A 19,571-nucleotide genomic window follows, 5' to 3' on the forward strand; every position below is an offset into this window, starting at 1 on the left:
GAGAGAGAGAGAGAGAGAGAGAGAGAGAGAGAGAGAGAGAGAGAGAGAGAATCCCAAGCAGCCTCTGCACTGTCAGCACAGAGCCTGATGCAAGCTCAGACTTACAAACCATATCATGACCTGAGCTGAAGTTGGGCACTTAACCAACTGAGTCACCCAGGCACCTTGCAGATATCTTTTTACTACAAGCTTCAAGAAGTCTATGTAGGTGGGTCCAAGGCTGCTCTTGCCTGAGAGCTCAGCTGAGGACATCTGGCCCCTTGAGACTAAACTGAAAGGCCAATTTATTAAATGTTACTTTGGGTGGGGTGGCAGGTGGTTTTATTATCTTTGGCTATTACTAACTCTTCTGCATGCTACAGCATTCTTTCCAGAAGCTGTATAGCATTTTACAGGGGGTGAAGAAATTCTTTCCTATCTTGGGGAACATCTAAGTAATTGAGAGAAATTGTTTTCATTTTGATCCTTTAAATCAGATGCACTGCCTGCTTATCAGTACAAAGAAGAAAAAAAAAAGCGGCTCCTTGGGGATTTGGTTTTCAGGAAATGAGATTTTTATCCATGGAACCAAAGGATCATTAGCAGCACAGTCAGAACAATGGAATTCCACAGTATCAATGCCAACATCCAAATCCATGGCCCTCGCTTTTTTCTAGTACAGCACATGAAATTAACACCAAAATGTTATAATATGAATAAATATAAGGAAGGGAGTTGTTTAAAAATTAGTTAATTAAATTATTTTCATCAAATATAGGTTAGTTTTGAGTAAAAATAAGGTACCTTAGGTATAATGAATATTTGTATCAGAAAATTCACAAAACTGGAACTGAAGAAAGCCTTAGTATACGTAGCTTTTTATAGTTTCAGGATCTTGCTCAAGCCAATTAGAAAGCATGTGAACTATGTTGAAGCTATAGGAATGAAGCAGAAATATCAGGACACTAAAGCATGCCTGATGTGTGCATTTAAGTGATCCCCCCATCTGGAATTTTTAGAGTGACCAAGAAATCTTGGTTTTCTTGTAACTAACTACTTATATAACTAATAACAAAAACAAACACCTATCATTTTCTGTGAGTCTATTATAAATACTGTGCATATGTTAGTTTATTTAACATAACCTCTACAGTGGTTCTGGGAAGCAACCAATCAGTAACCCATCAGTAAACAACCAATCATAATACATATGATATGTCACATATATACATGTATATGTGTCAAATATAGAAATGTGCTGAGAGACAGGTTTCTTAATAGACATTAATTATGATAAAGTGCATGGCAAATTTTCGAGAAGGGTATAGTGTATGCCACATTTTCCAAACTTAATTTCAAACCTTATTGTCACAGAGTTTCTCATGGAGTAAGTACATAGGCTTTGAGAAATGTTAATTTTATCATTGAATTCAGATCTAGGTCTAAGTCCAGGGGATTCTTTTTTTTTTTTTTAATGTTTCATTTGTTTTTGAGAGAACGAGCACAGGTAGGAGTGGGGGAGGGACAGAAAGAGAGGGGGACAGAAGATCTGAAGTGGACTCCGTGCTGACAGCAGCACACTTGATGTGGGGCTCGAACTCATGAACTGCCAGATCATGACCTGAGTTGGAAGTTGGACGCTCAACTGACTGAGTCACCCAGGTGCCCCTAAGTTCAGGGGGTTCTTAGTGGATAAGCAGTTTGTGGGGTCTCATGTGGTATCAGGGCTATAAAGTAGATCCTGACCCAGGCATTAGTCCCAATGTGGCTTACCGTGAGATATGAAGGGGTAATGGTATAGGAACCAGGAATACTTTTTTCTGCCTTTCTTCATTAATCGAAGGAGACTTATCACTGTTACTGTTAAAGTTAAAGAACATGTAAGATTTTTGCACAGGTGCTTGCTCTGCCAGCAGCTCTCACCTCCAGCCAGTCTCCTTCCTAGGTGACTCTTTTTGAACATTGGATCTGAGCTGAAATGCCATTTCTTTAGGGAAGCTTTTCCGAATTCCCTGTCTAGTCCTTTGTTATATTCCTTTGTTGTAGGCCTTCTTAGAATAGTGCTCTATTTCTTCATTATACTTACCTCACTGTGCTGTTACACCCTCATTTGTGGGATTACCTGTCTAATGTCTATCTCCCCTACTTGGACAATCTCCCCTTCCTTATCTTGTGAGAAGAAGGGACCATATCTGGCTTCATTTATCATTATATATCTAGCTAGGGGCATAGTACCTAAATGTTTTCTCAGTATTTACTCAGTGAATGAAGGACTGTGAGCACTTGTGGTGTGCCGTGATATGTCTGCATCTCTCTTGAGATGGTTAGATTTGTGACATCAGCTTTTGAACTTTGTTTGGAAGGCCAGTGTCCCATACCCATTTCCTGTTCCTTTATGCATATTGTTCAGATAGCTTTGGTATCTGGTTTAGTCAAAATCAAACATTTTATAACATAAGAGTAAATAGTTAAAAAGGAGATGGTTTATTCATTTAGTTATTTTACTAAAGGTTGATTTTTTTAACTGACTTGCATAAGTGAGCAAGGTATTTATACAGTCCCAAACAATTTGAGAGTTAGTGCCATCATTAAAGATTACATAAATACTTTGTTGTAAATGTGTAATAGTAAATTAGCATTTTCTGGTCAGTGGTCTGTGTGTGTTCAAGTTTACAATTTAATTTTAATTTAATGAAAAATTATACTTCATGCGTCTGAAATACACACACAGGTGTACTACACTAATATAATTATCCCTCATTTATTATCATCAATGAAGATGATAGATACATTTTGCAAATAAGAATACATTTTATTTTCCAATTTTATTTTAGATAATTTAATGGAAACCTTGTCAAATGTACTACTCAGTACTATGTGTTTATTTTTATCTAAAGAACCAATAATTCTTTAAATATCAATTATAGTTCTCTTACAATAAAACTCTCCTTTGAAGGTAGGATGTGTAAGACTGCCCCCCTTCTCTTAATGACCCCAACCAGTTTTCTTCTGCTATAAAAGCTGTCCATTCTGCTGTCACCCAGCATTCAATGGCCTTCCTCACTGCCACGACCCTTTTAATGACTTGTCTATCTAGTAAGAACTGAAGATTGGCAGAGAATAGCTGTTTTAAAGTTCATTAAGTCATTTACCTTAGTTTTGTTCAAAATCCAAAATCTATAAACCCAGGTCCAGCACTTTCTGGCAAAGAAAAGTGCTCAGGATTTTCAGTTCTGAATCACTGTTGGCTGTACATTTGACCAATCTTCCTGTATTTCCTTTCTAGGAGAAGTAGAACTGTGAGGAAAGATCAAACAATATGATTTAGGAAATTAGGCTTCTCACCCTTGTTCTGGCTTTACCTAGCACTGTGTCCTTGGATAGATTCCTTAGTTAATTTTGGGCACCAATCTACTTCTCTAAATGAGAAGATAAAATAAATTAACTCTGGAAAATTTTCTTCTCCAAAGTTAATGATACTTAATTTTTGGTAAAACCTTTTTAGTTGCTGTCATATTCTTCATTTTATCCAGCACATGCATCCATCATCATTAATTCATTAAAATAATGAACAACCATGTAGCCTTGTTAATAAACATAAAAAATATATAGTATTCTATAATGACAGTTGAATTCAGTGAGACAGAGTGAAGTACATTTTTTTCCCCATTTCCAAGCTGCACATCTACACACCTAATTACTGTTGTGTGAATAATTTCAGAGTGCCTACTAAGATTTCTAATAGCTATCACTGACTAGTAATCTGTCAAGGTATAATGCAGGATAATATGTTTTTACACAACACTGGTGAGGTTCTCATTAATTATTACCACCTATAATTGCTTGATATGAGCATTTATTTTAAACCTTAAAAATGATGTACAACAAAATAATGATTTCAAGTACCTCCAGGAAGTCTCTACCCAGAAGTTGCTGCATTAGAGTTAATGATGTATTAAGTCATTCCTTACTGCCTTTTTAATAGATGACATACTATTCAAATTAAAGTAGAAGTTTCTGCTAATAATTGGGCATCAACTGAGTCACATCTCCTGCCTTAAAGATAAGCATGTGATTTATTAAACAGACTTCTTTAGCAATATCTGGTATATAACATCAATATATTTATATGCCCTAGGAAGATGAATTTATAGTCTAGCATTATTCCCCAAAGGTGTTGCAAGTTCAGTCTACATGCATGTTTCTGTGTCTTATAGTACAATCAACTTTTAAGTCTCATAGTCAAAATCTGCCATTTCACATTTAATCTAAAGATTCCAAGCAGACCTCTCTTTGATGAAATATATTCCTTCTTTTTTCAAGTATCTTTTTCTGTTTACTTTTCTTTTCTGTAATGCAAACAGAGGGTCCAAATGTAAAATTATGAATGAAAATGATTGCTTCAACAATGGGATTTTGAACTTGATGGAAAGGAGAGTGGCTGAAAAAAGGAAATCTAAGCAGAAACAAGTGCATGGATCAGATTCTAGATCTTCCTTTAGGAAAGTAAGAGTGGAATAAATTGAAGTTCTGTCTTGAATGAGAAGAGGAAGTGTTTTGGCATGTGAGTGGAGAGAGGACTAATCAGAGTGACTTCTGTGTTTGTAAATTTGGTCCTTGAAGATTTTTGAAGTTGATAGACCCTTGGTGTTAGGCATCCCTTTTCAAAGGAAGCATTGGGGTTAGTGGAGCAGAGAGTCATGTGACTGCCGGTGTGGGCAAGAGACAGAACTGCAGAGGGAGGAAGGCAAGAGCCGGGATTGTTTGCCAGAGTTATCTGCATTTGGACAGCATGCCCGTGGCCCAGAAAATAGCAAGGTAAAATGGAGAATGCATGTGCTCCTGGCTCTGCAGTGGACAGTTGTGTCGTTTTTCATGGCTTGGGCAGTGTATGATACATCATCTTATTTCACCACTGGAACTATCATTTAGCCATCATCATTCCAGAAATTGGAATTATGCAAAGGCTTTTAAAAACATTTCGTGAAAATAGGTATTGCATATTTGTTTTCATGAATCACATCTTTTGGACTGAGAGATAAATGATTCGATCAAGAATCTATAACAACAGCTGCCACCCAGGAGGGAGAGCAAAGCACTACCTTTGACAGTGGTTCTTAGTTATTGTGGTGGAATACTATTCCGTTTCTGCCTGGCTTGGCAGGAGGGCTTGAGCAGAGGAGTTAGGGCAGGAGGAAAAAAGAAAGAGTAAAATGTGTTTGTTTGTTTGTTTGTTTGTTTGTTTGTTTTTCTGGTTTCTGTGTCCTAAGATTACATTCAGAAATTAGTCACATAGCTGTGTGGTCCTAGGATGGAATTCTTTTCATGTGCGTCTTTTTGAGGTTGTGAAATCACCAAATCAAAGAGCTTGTGCCCAAATTTGAATACAATTCAGGAATATGCCTTCAGATAGTATGAATTATTCACTTTTTCTTTTCCCCTTTCATTTTCACTTTATAACTTCTGTTTCTAAACGAAAATTTAGTGTTCATGCTTTTGATGGGCTTAAACCAGCTCATAATTTTGTTTGTTGATACAGCTGTAATGCTGTGTACATGATAATCATGTTATTCACTAAGAATTTGTTTTTTCATATACTTATCTTTTATATACAGTACTTAAATTTTTGGTCTGTTATCAGACTTTTTTTTTTTTTAATTGTGAGGTCATTAAAAAGGGGATAGGTTAGTTTCCTAGGCAGAGTTAATGATCCAAGTTTATGACTATTACCTTAGTGCTCGCTCACAACATCCCTCGGCAGGATCCAATTGACTTAAGGATCCACTGCTTTCAGAATCATCATCAACTGCCTAACTTTTCCTGCTTTTACAGCTCAATGCAGACATCATTCAGGTGCAACTCCGACAAGGGAATCAAGAGAGAGTTTCACCCAGCTGTTTAGGCATTCTTGTTAAAATAGTTGCTCATAATGTATCCTTGTTGTCTCAGTACTCCAGGAACAATACTGAGGGAGTATTCTGGCCAAACTAGCAAGTGGTGGCACCTTTCTAGTTTCTTTGTTCATTAAGGGTGGCCAGTCATGACACCGCTTGTCACAAACAGGAGAGGTCTTTGAAAATAACTTGGAAAGCCTCTTTGATGAGAAGAGTACAATATTCAGGTGCCTGATGTGTCTTGTTATTTAGCAGAATAATTTAATTCGAGGATTTTCGTCACCTTCAGCAAAAGTAAACTGGCAGTGTATTTTCATTTCCTAATTAGGCCATCTCTCTCTTTCTCTCTTTTTTTTCTACTTGACTGAATCATAGATTAATTTGTTTCTGGTATGGCTTGTTTCTTGCCCTTTGTGATTGGCCTCAACTGTGGAAAAGCACCCTTTGTTCCTTAGAGTTCCTGTTGGCCAGGTCGCATTTCAGCAACTCATTAAAACATGTATTTATTCTACTCTGGAGCACATTGTCTGGCCAGCCATGAATTTATACTGAAATGTAACAGTAAATTGTGCTCTGTGGTCAAAAATGCCAAATGATACACACAGCAGCACAGAGGTTTCCAGCATAGGGTAGAATTAAAGAGCTTAGGACCAGTGCCGTGATTGTTGGCCGTATTTTCACAGTGGCCAGTTTTGTTACAGTGAAACTTGGAGTGAGCTTGAAATCACTTATCTCAGATGTTTGTGCTCACGACCACAAAGCCTCTGTGAAACACAGAACTGATCTTGTAATAAGCTCCAGCTGAGTTTACAAGCCTCTGAGCCTTTTTGAAAGCCTGTTTAGTTTAATGAGGGTTTTCAGATTTCAAAGCTCACACACCTTCACATAAAAACAGATGATTATGACCAAATTAGGGAATGTTGTTCCATGAGTGTTTTCCCCCAATATGTTCTCTTCTCAGTTGTCAGGCATTGTTTTGTTATACTTTTCACCTTCCAGGCATCATTTTTAAATATAATTTTTGGAAGTCTTATTGTATATTTTCTATTTAAGCAGAATGTTATGTTACATCAAAGAAAAGATGTTTTGTTTTGGTTTTTTTTCTCTTACACAGTAAAAGGCAAATGTGCATATATTTTTTTCTGGCCAATAGGAAAAGGTATAATCTGAAAAAAAATCGAACCCTCACTTTCTGCTGCCATGACAACTGTCCCATGAGGCTAGGCCTTCATGTTCACCCCTGTGCCCTTCTTCACAAGGCTCTACAACCTGATTCTGAATGGCTTGTTAATGAAGAGAGAACAGCCATGTCTATGACCTAGTAAGAGGGAATGTGGGAGAGAGGATATCCACGCCCTTCATGAATATTTATAATGTGGTCTTTTTTTTTTTATTTAGTCTTTTTAAATAATAGCTTTGATATGTGTTGTATATATTGGCATTATGCTATCTATTCTTATTTTTAAAAGTGTTTTGTGAGTCAGAAAGAAATATAATAATTAGCATGTGAGGCACTCAAGCCTTACTTGAATACAAAATCATCCATTCCATATACCCACAGTTTTACAGAGGCCTCTCTGTAAACAGAATGTGATGGTCAAACGTTAGCAATATAGGACCATAAAGAAACAGAATATAGTGATGCTCTTGAAGAAAGCAAGAGGCGTATGGACATGTTGACAGAAATTGTGATGAGGCGACAGGATCCTTGTCTCCCAAGCCCCCACTTCAGTATTGCCACCTGGTCCCTCCCCCACACAGCACGCCCACAAGACATTAGTTAGAAGACACTGTAAAGTTTGGCTCTTCTTTGGGGAAACACTTGCTGTTTTCTCTCTCTTCCTCCCCAGCTACAATTGTCTACTCACCCCAACTCAAACACTGTATCCCTTCAATTTTCTCTTTCCTATCATGAATCAGAATCAGCTATTCATGGTTTTGGAAAGGATATGGTAAGAGCATCCATGCATTAGTTAATGTAGTGTATTTTGAAGAACACTTGTGTTCAATCAGGGAAAACTCTTTCAGTAAAAGTTTAGTCCAAACTCTCAAAGTGAGGTTTAAGAGTTGTAATTTTTAATTTTGTAATTTTATTAAATGCATTTTGTATCTTTATTTCAATGTAATCTTAGAATATACTCTTATCAATTGAAGACATTTTTTTTTCTTTAACTGGCTTTTCTTGCAAATGCTGTTTACATAGAATTAGGTAGTCAAAAGGTTGGGTGGAAAAGATGAGCATTCTATATTTAAAAGGCACATGAGACTTTGAGTTCTACTCACAAGGAGTGTCTGGTATGGGATAGGCTCATCTGTTCCAAACAAATAGAAAACCATGAAAAATATGTAGAATGCCTGTTTTAGACACTGTCCAATGGGAATGCAGGACTGTGATCCCTGAGAGAAGAGAAACAAACATGGTAAGTACTATAGCTGTCTGAACTTTCTGCCTGGATGGAGGATCCAGAGTGTAGTGTAGGGAGAGAGAACCTAAGAAGAGCCCCCTTGTCTGGCTGCACAGAAGAGACACAGAATAGAGCTCAAGGTGACCAGGTCAAAGGATTTTTAGGGGAGAAATACTAGAAAGGTAGGACATATACAGAGAAAGAGCTTCAGAAATCTGCTTAAAAGTCTGCTTGAGTATTAGACTGAATACAAATCTGTGTGTGTGTGTGGGGTGAAAATCTGTAAGTCAGAGGAAAGAGCAGCTGCTGGGAAGCTGTGAAATGAACACTTTCCAGAGCCCACACAGGGCTGGGAGACTGTTGAATTTCTATCAGGCAAATGGGAGAAATTTCACTGAACACTTCAAGTATTCCATAGAGATGTTCAAAGAATTATATATTAATAGTAGGGTTAAACTATCCCTAGAGGAAATACTACTTTAGAGCTGCCTTAACAATGCTTAAAAATAAGCCTTGAAAAGATAAAACTGATCTGTAATTATCTTAATATTTTTTCTAAGACAAATATCAATGTTGTCTTCAAAGGAAGACAACAAAGTCCAGCTGCTCACATTAATTCATAAAATCTGGCATCTAATTTAAAAAGTACACCTAGGTTCTACAGATAAATGAAATCATATATGGTATCTTCATTTCTCTGACTTATTTCTGGCAGCATTATACCCACTAGGTCCATCCATGTTGTTGCAAATGGCAAGATCTCATTTTTTTATATGACTAAGTAACATTCCATCATACACACACACACACACACACACACACACACCCTATATTTTATTTATCCATTTATTTATCAGTGGACACTTGGTTGCTTCTGTATCTTTGCTGTTGTAAATAATACTGCCATAAATAGAGGGTTGAATATATCTTTTTGAACTGGTGTTTTTATTTTCTTTGGGTAAATACTCAGTAGCAGAGTTACTGGATCATATAGCATTTCTATTTTTACACGAAATGAAATAAGTCAGGCAGAGAAAGACAAATACCATATGATTTCACTTATATATGGAATCTAAAAAACAAATGAACAAACAAGAAAAAGTATATATAGACCTATAAGTGTAGAGAACAAACTGGTGGTTGCTGGAGGGGAGGAGGTAGGGGATTGGAAAAAATGGGTGAAGGGGAGTGGGAGGTACAGGTTCCCAGTTATGGAATGAATAAATCATAAGGATGAAAGGTACAGCATAGCAAACATAGCCAATCAAGGCATTATAATAGCATTCCATGGTAAGAGATGGTAGCTACACTTGTGATTAGCTTAGCATAACATATAGAATTATTGAACCACTGTGTTGTACATCTGAAACTAATGTAACATTGTATGTTAACTGTACTTCAATTTTTTTTTAATTTTTTTTTTAACGTTTATTTATTTTTGAGACAGAGAGAGACAGAGCATGAATGGGGGAGGGTCAGAGAGAGAGGGCGACACAGAATCGGAAGCAGGCTCCAGGCTCTGAGCTGTCAGCACAGAGCCCGACGCGGGGCTCGAACTCACGGACCGTGAGATCATGACCTGAGCTGAAGTCGGACGCCCAACCGACCAAGCCACCCAGGCGCCCCACAATTTTTTTTTAAGTATACCTATGAAAAAGCAGGAAATGTAGGAGGAAATGTTACATACAACCAGGATCAAAAGAGTTAATGGAAGTAGACCAGAAATGGTGGAAGTGATAGACTTAGTAGAAAAGAATTTTCAAGGATTTATGTGAAAATATGAGGTGAAAGACTTGTACAATGAAAACTATAAAACACTGCTCAAAGAAGGGAAAAAAAAACACAAACAGACATTCTACGTTCTTGTATTAGAAGAATTAATATTGTTAAAATGTCCATACTACCCAAAGCAATCTACAGATTTAATGCAATCTTTATCAAAATACCAACAGCATTTTTCAGAAGTAGAAGAAACAATTCTGAAATCTATATGGAACTACAAAAAACTCCAAATATCCCAAGCAATTTTAGCAAGAAGGAGAACACTGGAGGCATATTTTCTGATTTCAAGATATGTTATAGTAATCAAAACAGTATGGAACTGGCTTGAAAATAGATCTATAGACCAACAGTATGGAACTGACCAATGGTCAGAGACTGATCTAGCAAAAATGGAGAAAAGACACAAATTATGAGAAAGTATTAAGAGACATCACTATAGACACTACAGACGTTAAAAAAGTGATAAAGGAATAATATTTTTAAAAAGTCTTTTTGCCTAGATAATCAGCAATTTGGATAAAATGAGTAGGTTCCTTGAAAGAAAACTGCCAAAGCTCACTTAAGAGGAAATTGAAATCTAAGTAGTGCTATCTAAGAGCTAAATCTTAGTAGAAAAATTCAGGCTTATATGCCTTTGCTGGAGAATTCTACCAGACAGTAAGGAAGAACTTACACCAACTCTATTCAAATCTTTAAGGATATGAAAAAAAAAAAAAAAAAAAAAAAAAAAAAGAGCCTTGATCTGTTTTTTACTTCATTCAGAAATCATCCCAAAGTGTATCATAGATCCAAATATGAAACCCCCAACCATAAAATGTAGAATAAAACATAGGAGAATATCTGTGTTATTTTCAGTTATACAAAGATTTATTAGGTCTTGAACCAAAAGCATGATCCATAAGGAAATATTTGAAATAAGTTGGGCTTCATATAAATTAAGAACTTTAGAAAACAATGGGTAGAGAATGAAAAGACAAGCCACAAACTGGAAGAAAAATCTGTAAAACACATATCTGATAAAAAGCTTTTATCTAGAATATATATATAGAGAACTATTGCAGCTCAATAATAAGACAATTCAATTTAAAAAAATGGGCAGAGGAGTTGATCAGTTGTGTGCATGACGGGGCATATAAGCACAGGGAAGGATGTTCAGCCTCATTAGTCATTAGGGAAATGCAAATTAAAACTGTGAGATACTATTATACCTGTTAGAATGTCTAAAATAAAAACAACCAACATTACCAAGTGCTGTCAAAGATGCAGAGCAACTGGAACTCTCATACACTGCTTGTAGGAATGTCAAATGGTATAGGCATTTTGGCAATTTTGTATAAAGTTATCCAGATACTTCCATCCACCCCACAGAAATAAAAACTTGTGTTCACACAAAAACCTCTAAGTGAACATTTATAGCAACTTTATTTGTAATAGTCAAAAATTGGAACTAAAATGCCCCTCAACTGGGGAATGGGTACATACACTTTGGTATATCCATGCAATACAATGGAGCACTCCTCAGCAATAAAACGGAATACATTAATGATACATACAACAGAATGGACAATTTCAGATTTATTACACTAAGTGTGAAAAAAGTCAGATTCAAAATTAGGTACAATAGAAATGGGATAATATCATTTATATGACATTCTAGAAAAGACCAAATTATAGAGACAGAAAGCTGATCAGTATTTTCTAGGGGTTAAGGGTCAGGGGAGAAGTTGATAATAAATGGGCATGGAGAAATTTTAGGGGGTGATGGGAACTGTTCTATATCTTGGCTGTTTTGTGTATAGCACATATATGGTATGTAGTTATTATATACATTTGTAAAAACTTTCAGGACTACACACTAAAAAGGGTGAATTTTATTGTATGTCAATTATACCTTAATGAACTATTTAAAATAGCATAAAGGGGCATCTGAGTGTCAATTCTTGATTTCTTCTCAGGTCATGATCTCATGGTTTGTGAATTTGAGCCCCACATTGGGTTCTGAGCTGACAGCGTGGAGTCTGCTTGGGATTCTCTGTCTCTCCCTCTCTCTCTGCCCCTCTCCTGTGTGCTCTCTCAAAAATAAATAAATTTTAAAAATAGCACAAAAATACCAAATACTTAAAGGCAAATTTAGCAAATGTATCTAAGACATGTACAATGAAAACTACAAAACATTTTTGAGAGAAATTTAAGAGACTAATAAATAGGGCAATATATCTTGTTCATAATAAAGTACAAGTCTCTGCATTGTTAAAATACAGTCCTACCCAACTGATCTATGTTTGTTTCAATGTAATATCATTGAAAGTCATTGCAGATTTTTTTGTAGAAATTACAAAGTGATTCTAAAATGTGTATGGAAATTCAGAAGACCTATAATGTCCAAAGCAATTTTGAAAAGAAAAAAAAGACCCTACCTGACTTTATGGCTTAGTATAAAGCACCAATAATAAGTATAATGTGTTAATATATAGTCAAACATACAATTATATGACCCAGAAATTCTGTTCCTCGCTATTTACTCATAAAAATTGAGAAACACCCACTAAAATACTTGCACATAAATGTTCATAGCATTATTATTTGTGATAGCCACAAATTGGAAAAAAAATACAAATGTCCATCTGAGGGTAAATAATTATCCTAGGCCCATGTAATGAAATACTAGTAACTGATAAATAGAGAGGATTCCCAAAGGCAGTATGTATAAATGAGTCTCAAAAATATAGTGAGCAAAAGAAGTTAGCCAGAAAAGAGTATATAGTATATACTGTATGATTTCATTTGTATGAAACTCTGTAGCAGGTGAACTATGGTGACAAAAAGCAAATCTGTGCATAGGGTCAACATTGTAAATAGCATCAACTGCAAGAGGGTATAATAAAATTTGGGGGAGGTTGATGTAAATGTTTCATGGCCTGGGGTGCATGGATGGCTCAGTCGATCTAGCATCCGACTTTTGATTTCTCACTGTTCCTGGGATCGAGCCAGGAGTTGGGCTCTGAACATGGAGTCTGCTCGGGATTCTCTCTCTCTCTGCCCCTCCCCTACTCACATGCACACACTTTCTCTCTCTCTCAAAATAAATAAACATTTAAAAGAAACGTTTTCTGGCCTGATTGTGACTTTGGTTGCATGAGTGTTGATGATTGTCGAAATACAGACTTCTGTCCATTTTATTTGTTAATTATATCTCAGTGAAGTTGATTTTTAAAATAGTATATGAACTATTCATTGCTTTTAAGTTAGGGAAAATGGTATTGTACTTTTCCCTATAAAACAGTACTCTTTCCTCCTTGTACTCTAAAAATATTGTTGGCATGCCTGGGTGACTCAGTCGGTTGGTTAAGCAGCCAACTTCAGCTCAGGTCATGATCTCATGGTTCATGAGTTCGAGCCCCATGTCAGGCTCTGTGCTGACAGCTCAGAGCCTGGAGCCTGCTTCAGATTCTGTGCCTTCCGCTGTCTCTCCCCCCCCCCCCCCCCCGGTCATGCTCTGTCTCTCTCAAATAAAATAAATAAGTATTAAGAAAGTAATAATAATAAAATATTTTTATTACCAAAAAAGGAACTTATTTTTCTTTTAATTAGCACAACGAAAGCAGCAACATCATTTCAGCTCTTGTGTTTGCTTTAAGGAAGCCAACTTTTTTTTTTTTAATTTTTAACTCTTATTTATTTTTGAGAGAGAGACACACAAAGAGTGCGAGTGAGGGAGGGGCAGACATAGAATCTGAAGCAGGCTCCAGGCTCTGAGCTGTCAACACAGAGTCCAACGTGGGGCTCAAACCTAGGAACGTGAGATCATGACCTGAGCTGAAGTTGGACACTTCACTGACTGAGTGAGCCACCTGGGTGCTTTGGAAGCCAGCTTTTCTAAGTGATAAGTAGTAGCAGTTTTGTTTTGTTTTTTAATCTTTACTTCTGTTTGAGACAGAGAGACAGAGTGCAAGCGGGGGAGGAATAGAGAGAGGGAGACACAGAATCCAAAGTAGGCTCCAGGCTTCGAGCTGTCAGCACAGAGCCCAATGCGGGGCTCAAACCCACGAACCGTTAGATCATGACCTGAGCTGACGTCGACGTTTAACCGACGGAGCCACCCAGGCGCCCCGAAGTAGTTTTAAGCTTGGTCACCAACAGACTCTTAAGCAAGAGGATGATCTGAATATACTTAATTTTAATTTATACAAAATGCGTCATTTGAATGTAGCCCCTAAATTTATTAATAAGAAAAAATAAAGAGGAATTCACAATACAATGTATTTATCTGCAGAAGATAACCACATTCTGGACATTTTTCCATGACAGTAGCCCCTTAAAATACACTTTTATTGACTTTAGTGTCAGACCCATCCTGTTACATGAACAAAAAAGACAGTATTCTCTCCTTGACTATGACCTTTCCCACTACATTACAAATATCAACATATAAAAGAAATCATAATTCTTAATAATTATGTGAAAAAGTTGTATGTGAGAAAAGAGTCCTTTACACATAAAAATTAACTTAGGTTGTTTGATTGTTTTAACAGAAATATCCAATGCCACTGCAGATGGACCTACTCTTAACACTGCCCATGAGATTGTGGATTGGTAGTTTTATTAATGGTTTGAAGTTCGCTTTAAGATCCTTAAGGATGTTTCTACCCTTTGATCAAATAATTCTACTCTTAAAATGGAATTATACATTAGGACTGTGGTCTGAATTTAGAACCTTTTCTTGCTTTAGGAGGGAGATGGGAAATACAGGGAATAATATTAATTGTTAATATTATAATAGTAATTGTTACTGTTAAAATTTTTTAGATTTTTCTCCTATAAATTATCACTCATTATATGCCTGCTATTGGGAGATAATCCTTGAGTAATAAACTCTTGGATTTATCCCTGTGGAGGGAATTTAAGCCTGATGTATTTAAAACAAATTGACTTTTGGATCCTGAGAAACTAACAGAAACCCATGGGGGAGGGGAAGAAAAAAAAAAAAAAAAGAGGTTAGGGTGGGAGAGAGCCAAAGCATAAGAGACTGTTAAAAACTGAGAACAAACTGAGGGTTGATGGGGGGTGGGAGGGAGGGGAGGGTGGGTGATGGGTATTGAGGAGGGCACCTTTTGGGATGAGCACTGGGTGTTGTATGGAAACCAATTTGACAGTAAATTTCATATATTAAAAAATAAATAAAAAAAATAAATAAAACAAATTGACTTTTAACTATTGTTCATAATCTATTTAACTTAGATTGCATGAAAATTAAATGCAATGTATGGGCAATAACAAAAAGGAGAGTTGGTTTGTCTCCTCTGGTGCTTTCCTGAGTCAAAGAATCTAGATAATACTTCAGCCCGCACACAGAACATGATCAGTTTTATTGAGTCGTCTCATATTTTTGAATATGCCAAAATGGACACACCTTTTTTTTTTTTGCAAGCAGATTGCAACAATATGTGTAATGGAATTGTAATAAACTGATTCCCATTTTTATGCTACTGGATTGCTATAGATCTTGTGAGAATGCACAGTTCTTCCCACCTATTATATTTCTTAGCCACCTCACTGCCAGGAGTCTCTCTGATTTTTATCTCATATTCTTCCATTTCCTTGCCCTCTAATTAGAAGATCGTTTGGTCCTTATTGCCCTTATCACATGTGATTTCTTTCCTCCTGACTTGGAGGTATGTCAGTATCAACTTTGCTATCCACTTTCAGTGTTCTGGATACTTTGAACTTTTATAATTAGCTGTGTTTTTACCCTGACATTTATTTGGTTTCTATTTTAAATTGAGAAGGTTTTGACATCTAACCTATTGTGGTATCTGTATTTACAGTTCCCCGAATGTGGTTTCTATGGAATGTATGATAAGATCCTGCTTTTTCGCCACGACCCTACCTCCGAAAACATCCTTCAGCTGGTGAAAACGGCTAGCGATATCCAGGAAGGCGATCTTATTGAAGTTGTCTTGTCAGGTAGTACTTTTATTTCTCTATCCATAGATTAATAATTTCTATTTGAAGAAATCTTGGGCATAAGTTTTTAAGGGTAACAGAAAACATACATCAAAATTGGGCCCAAAAGGAAATTTTGGGCTTCTGTCTACAGGAACTTTCAAAATTTTTTCAGGAAAAGCAAACAGTTTGCCTTGAATTGGCTGTTTCTGCATCCAGTATTGTCCCACTTTTCCCAAATTTACAGTCTCCCCAGCCTCCCAGCAACACACAGGCATACTTTCATTTATCACCTTGAATCATTTGGACAGCGGCAAAAGCAAACAAAAAAACTCAGCAGAGGTGAAAGACAGGTGTTAGGGCCCCACATGTATGGAGGGTATGGAAGCCAAGAAATGACAACAGGGCTAGGTAGGAATCCATTGCTTTCATTAAGTCAGAAGCCTGCTTACTATAAGCCAAGGCCAAGTTGGAAACCAGAGTTCAGGAGTTACAGCAGATGAGGCCATGCCATCTCGAGGAGCAGCTGCTCTCAGATAGAAATCTGCCCAGATTTATATTTCTTGTTTAGGATTTACAAGTTACTAATGGGACTGTGTATATCAATACAGAAAAACAAAAAACCAAAACAAAACAAAACAAAAACAGTGTATTTCACTTAAAAAAAAAAGTGCCAAGGAACAGCTGTACAGGGATCCTCACAAAAATGATCAGTGCAGCAATGTGAAGAGACCCAGATTTTTAATGTTTATTTTTGTTAAAATTGAGGAATTATTGAGAAACTCAGATTGTATTGCTCCTTTGTTTGTTATTTCTTTGACTAAAGGAAATCCATTGGCTTTAATGATTCTAGATTTTACTTCTTTAAGTTCCTCAACTTGTTCAGCGCCCAAGCCTTGGTTGCACTGATTAGAATTCAGTTGGACTTTGCCTGGATGCAGTCCAATTCACTAGGTCTTTGCTGATCACCTATCATTGTGTGATGTCCTGGGATCACCACATTTTCATTGTGTAGATAGATCCTATGAAACAACTTGCTTTGCAGAAAAAAGTAATAATTTTCTTGTTTATAGGGTTACCACTTGCTAAAGAAACCAAAAAAGAAAAGGCTTACATGTGTTTTTTTGTAGATAATGCCAACCACTTTTATGTTCTATGATTTTTTCATATATATATTTTATTCAAGTATGATTAATGTCTAGTGTTACATTAGTTTCAGGTGTACAATATAGTGACTCAGCAATTCTGTACATTACTCAGTGCTCATTAGCACTCCCCACCTCCCCTCCCTGTGGCAGCCATCAGTTTGTTCTCTATAGTTAAGAGTTATCTTTTGTTTGTCTCTTTTTTCCTTTGTTCATTTGTTTCTTAAATTCCACCTTGAGTGAAATCACATGGTATTTGTCTCTCTCTGACTGACTTATTTCACTTATTGTTATACCCTCTAGATCTATCCATGTTGTTGCAAAGAGCAGGATTTCATTCTTTTTTATGGCTGAGTAATATTCCATCGTGTGTGTGTGTGTGTGTGTGTGTGTGTGTGTGTGTGCGCGCGCGTGCGCGCGCCTGCACATGTATTGAATCTTCTTTATTCATTCTTAATGGATGGACACGTGGGTTGCTTCCATATCTTGGCCCTTATAAATAATGCTGCAATAAACACTAAGGGTGCATCTATCATTTTGATTTACTAGTGGAATCTAACTGGATTATATGGTAGTTCTATTTTTAATTCTTTGAGAAACTGCCATGCTATTACCTTTCTTGAACTCTTTCAGAAACCAGTGCACCTGGCCTCAAAAAACTAGTGCTTAGACATGTCGTTTTTTTTCAGTTTCCTATTTCTCAGCAGTAGGGGCTGCCTGAAATAAATTATTCAGGGAAATCATGCCCTGGATCCATCCTCTCTATAATTCATATCAAACTCACAGTCAGACTGCTTCACAAATAATGTAATGTGTTTTATGAATCTTTTTTGCCTGTGGCAATGTCCAGAAATATATGAGAATTTTTAAAATTGCATTTCAAAATTTAATTTATTTTTCTTTCCATTTTACTTTTGTTGTCAAGTGTTTTATAGCAGTTCCAGGCAGATTGAATGCAAGCTGTGTGTGGGTGTGCTTGCGCTGTTGAAAGGGGCTGCCTCTGTGCATGTGATCTCTGTGTCATAGAGCAGGACCTGCTCTTGGGCACAGTGACCCGATGTGGCCCTCTGCATTGCTTCATAGCACCGAGAACTGCATTGCGCTTCTCCTCGCTGTCTTTGCGAACCAAAATCCTCATTGTGTTTACGTTCTGCTTCTTTTGTCATCCACCCTTTCCATTCCATGTTCTCTTCTCCATCTCCCTGGCCTTGATTGCTCAGAGGGCATTTAAGGGCAACCTTTTTTTTTACCTGCTGCCCCAGCACCAGGCTCAGGAAGGCCTCTCCTGCTCTTATCAGCTATCTTGTTGGTATTTAAAAGGAGCTGTTCTATAACAGCCTAGTTGCAGATTTGAACCTGGAGCCTTTCAACTTTTTTGCTCCACATAGTCTCACTTCCCCAGTGTCATTTAACCCTTAAATATACAATTATATATATTTAATTAAACATATATAATTACATATAATATATGTAATATATGTATTTATATGTACACACATTCAATTATGTTTAATTGATGATCTCCAACGTTTCCCCGTTAGCTTCTTTGGCAACTATATTCTCCTCCCTCCTCTCCTACTCTAATGCTGAGCCTTGTGATTTTCTCGATAAATGTTAAAAATGATTTTTCTTTAAAACCTCCCCTACCCACGTTACAGTCCTGGCTTTTCCCAGGCCTCTTTCCTTCCTGTTTGTTGTCAGTCACCTGCAGCACAGTCCCACACCTGAGCTCACCAATAAGACTTGGTCCAACTCTGAGGTCTTCACACCGGCACACCCCCTTCATCTTGCCTGTTGCTACCAAATCCACATCCTAGGTGCTGCCATTTGACTGTAGTTTTCAGTCACTAACTCCCTACCATTTTAGGACCATTTTTCTTTCTTCTTCTCTCCCCACAGCACACAGGCCACCACCTGCATGTCATACATCACTTTGATGCAGTCTCTAGTATCTCATGTTTTCCTATACCCTAGTTGGGCCTGTTATATGTGTCTATAATCTGATTTACATTACCATCCATTTTTGCCATTCCTGTTCCTGAGCCACACATGTCCCCTGAGAGTCCCCTGCCCCTGTGTCTCAGTTTATACTCGTCTTTACCAACCTTACAACTGTTTGACATTTTCTTCTTCCCCCAACCCCCACATCCTTTTGTTACCATAGACCTAAGGTTCTCAATAAATTTGTATGAGTTGATTGATTGACTAGTGACTTTCACATTAGAAGTTATCACATTTCCAAAATTTATAAAAATATTGATTTGTTGTAAAAATATTGTTTCTCGGTATATCCACAATAGTAAACTAAAGTTCAAGTCTCCTTGCTGTGCACTGACTTAGCCCTTACCAGAAATTAGTGCCTGTGATATGGGTACTAATAAAAATATCATATCATATCATATCATATCATATCATATCATATA

The 19,571-nt window shown here is 36.9% G+C and overlaps 1 protein-coding gene across 1 annotated transcript in view; it reads left to right on the forward strand.

Moving 5' to 3' along the window:
• The window catches only part of PRKD1 (protein kinase D1), a 327,609-nt gene that overhangs the window by 168,626 nt on the left and 139,412 nt on the right, over positions 1 to 19,571 (forward strand). Inside the window, exon 2 of the mRNA XM_049612962.1 lies at positions 15,886 to 16,024. Within this exon, the coding sequence (XP_049468919.1) occupies positions 15,886 to 16,024 (139 nt within the window). The remainder of the gene's footprint in view (positions 1 to 15,885; positions 16,025 to 19,571) is intronic.

Source organism: Panthera uncia (genome assembly GCF_023721935.1).
Source record: "Panthera uncia isolate 11264 chromosome B3 unlocalized genomic scaffold, Puncia_PCG_1.0 HiC_scaffold_1, whole genome shotgun sequence".
Classification (NCBI taxonomy): Eukaryota; Metazoa; Chordata; class Mammalia; order Carnivora; family Felidae; genus Panthera; species Panthera uncia.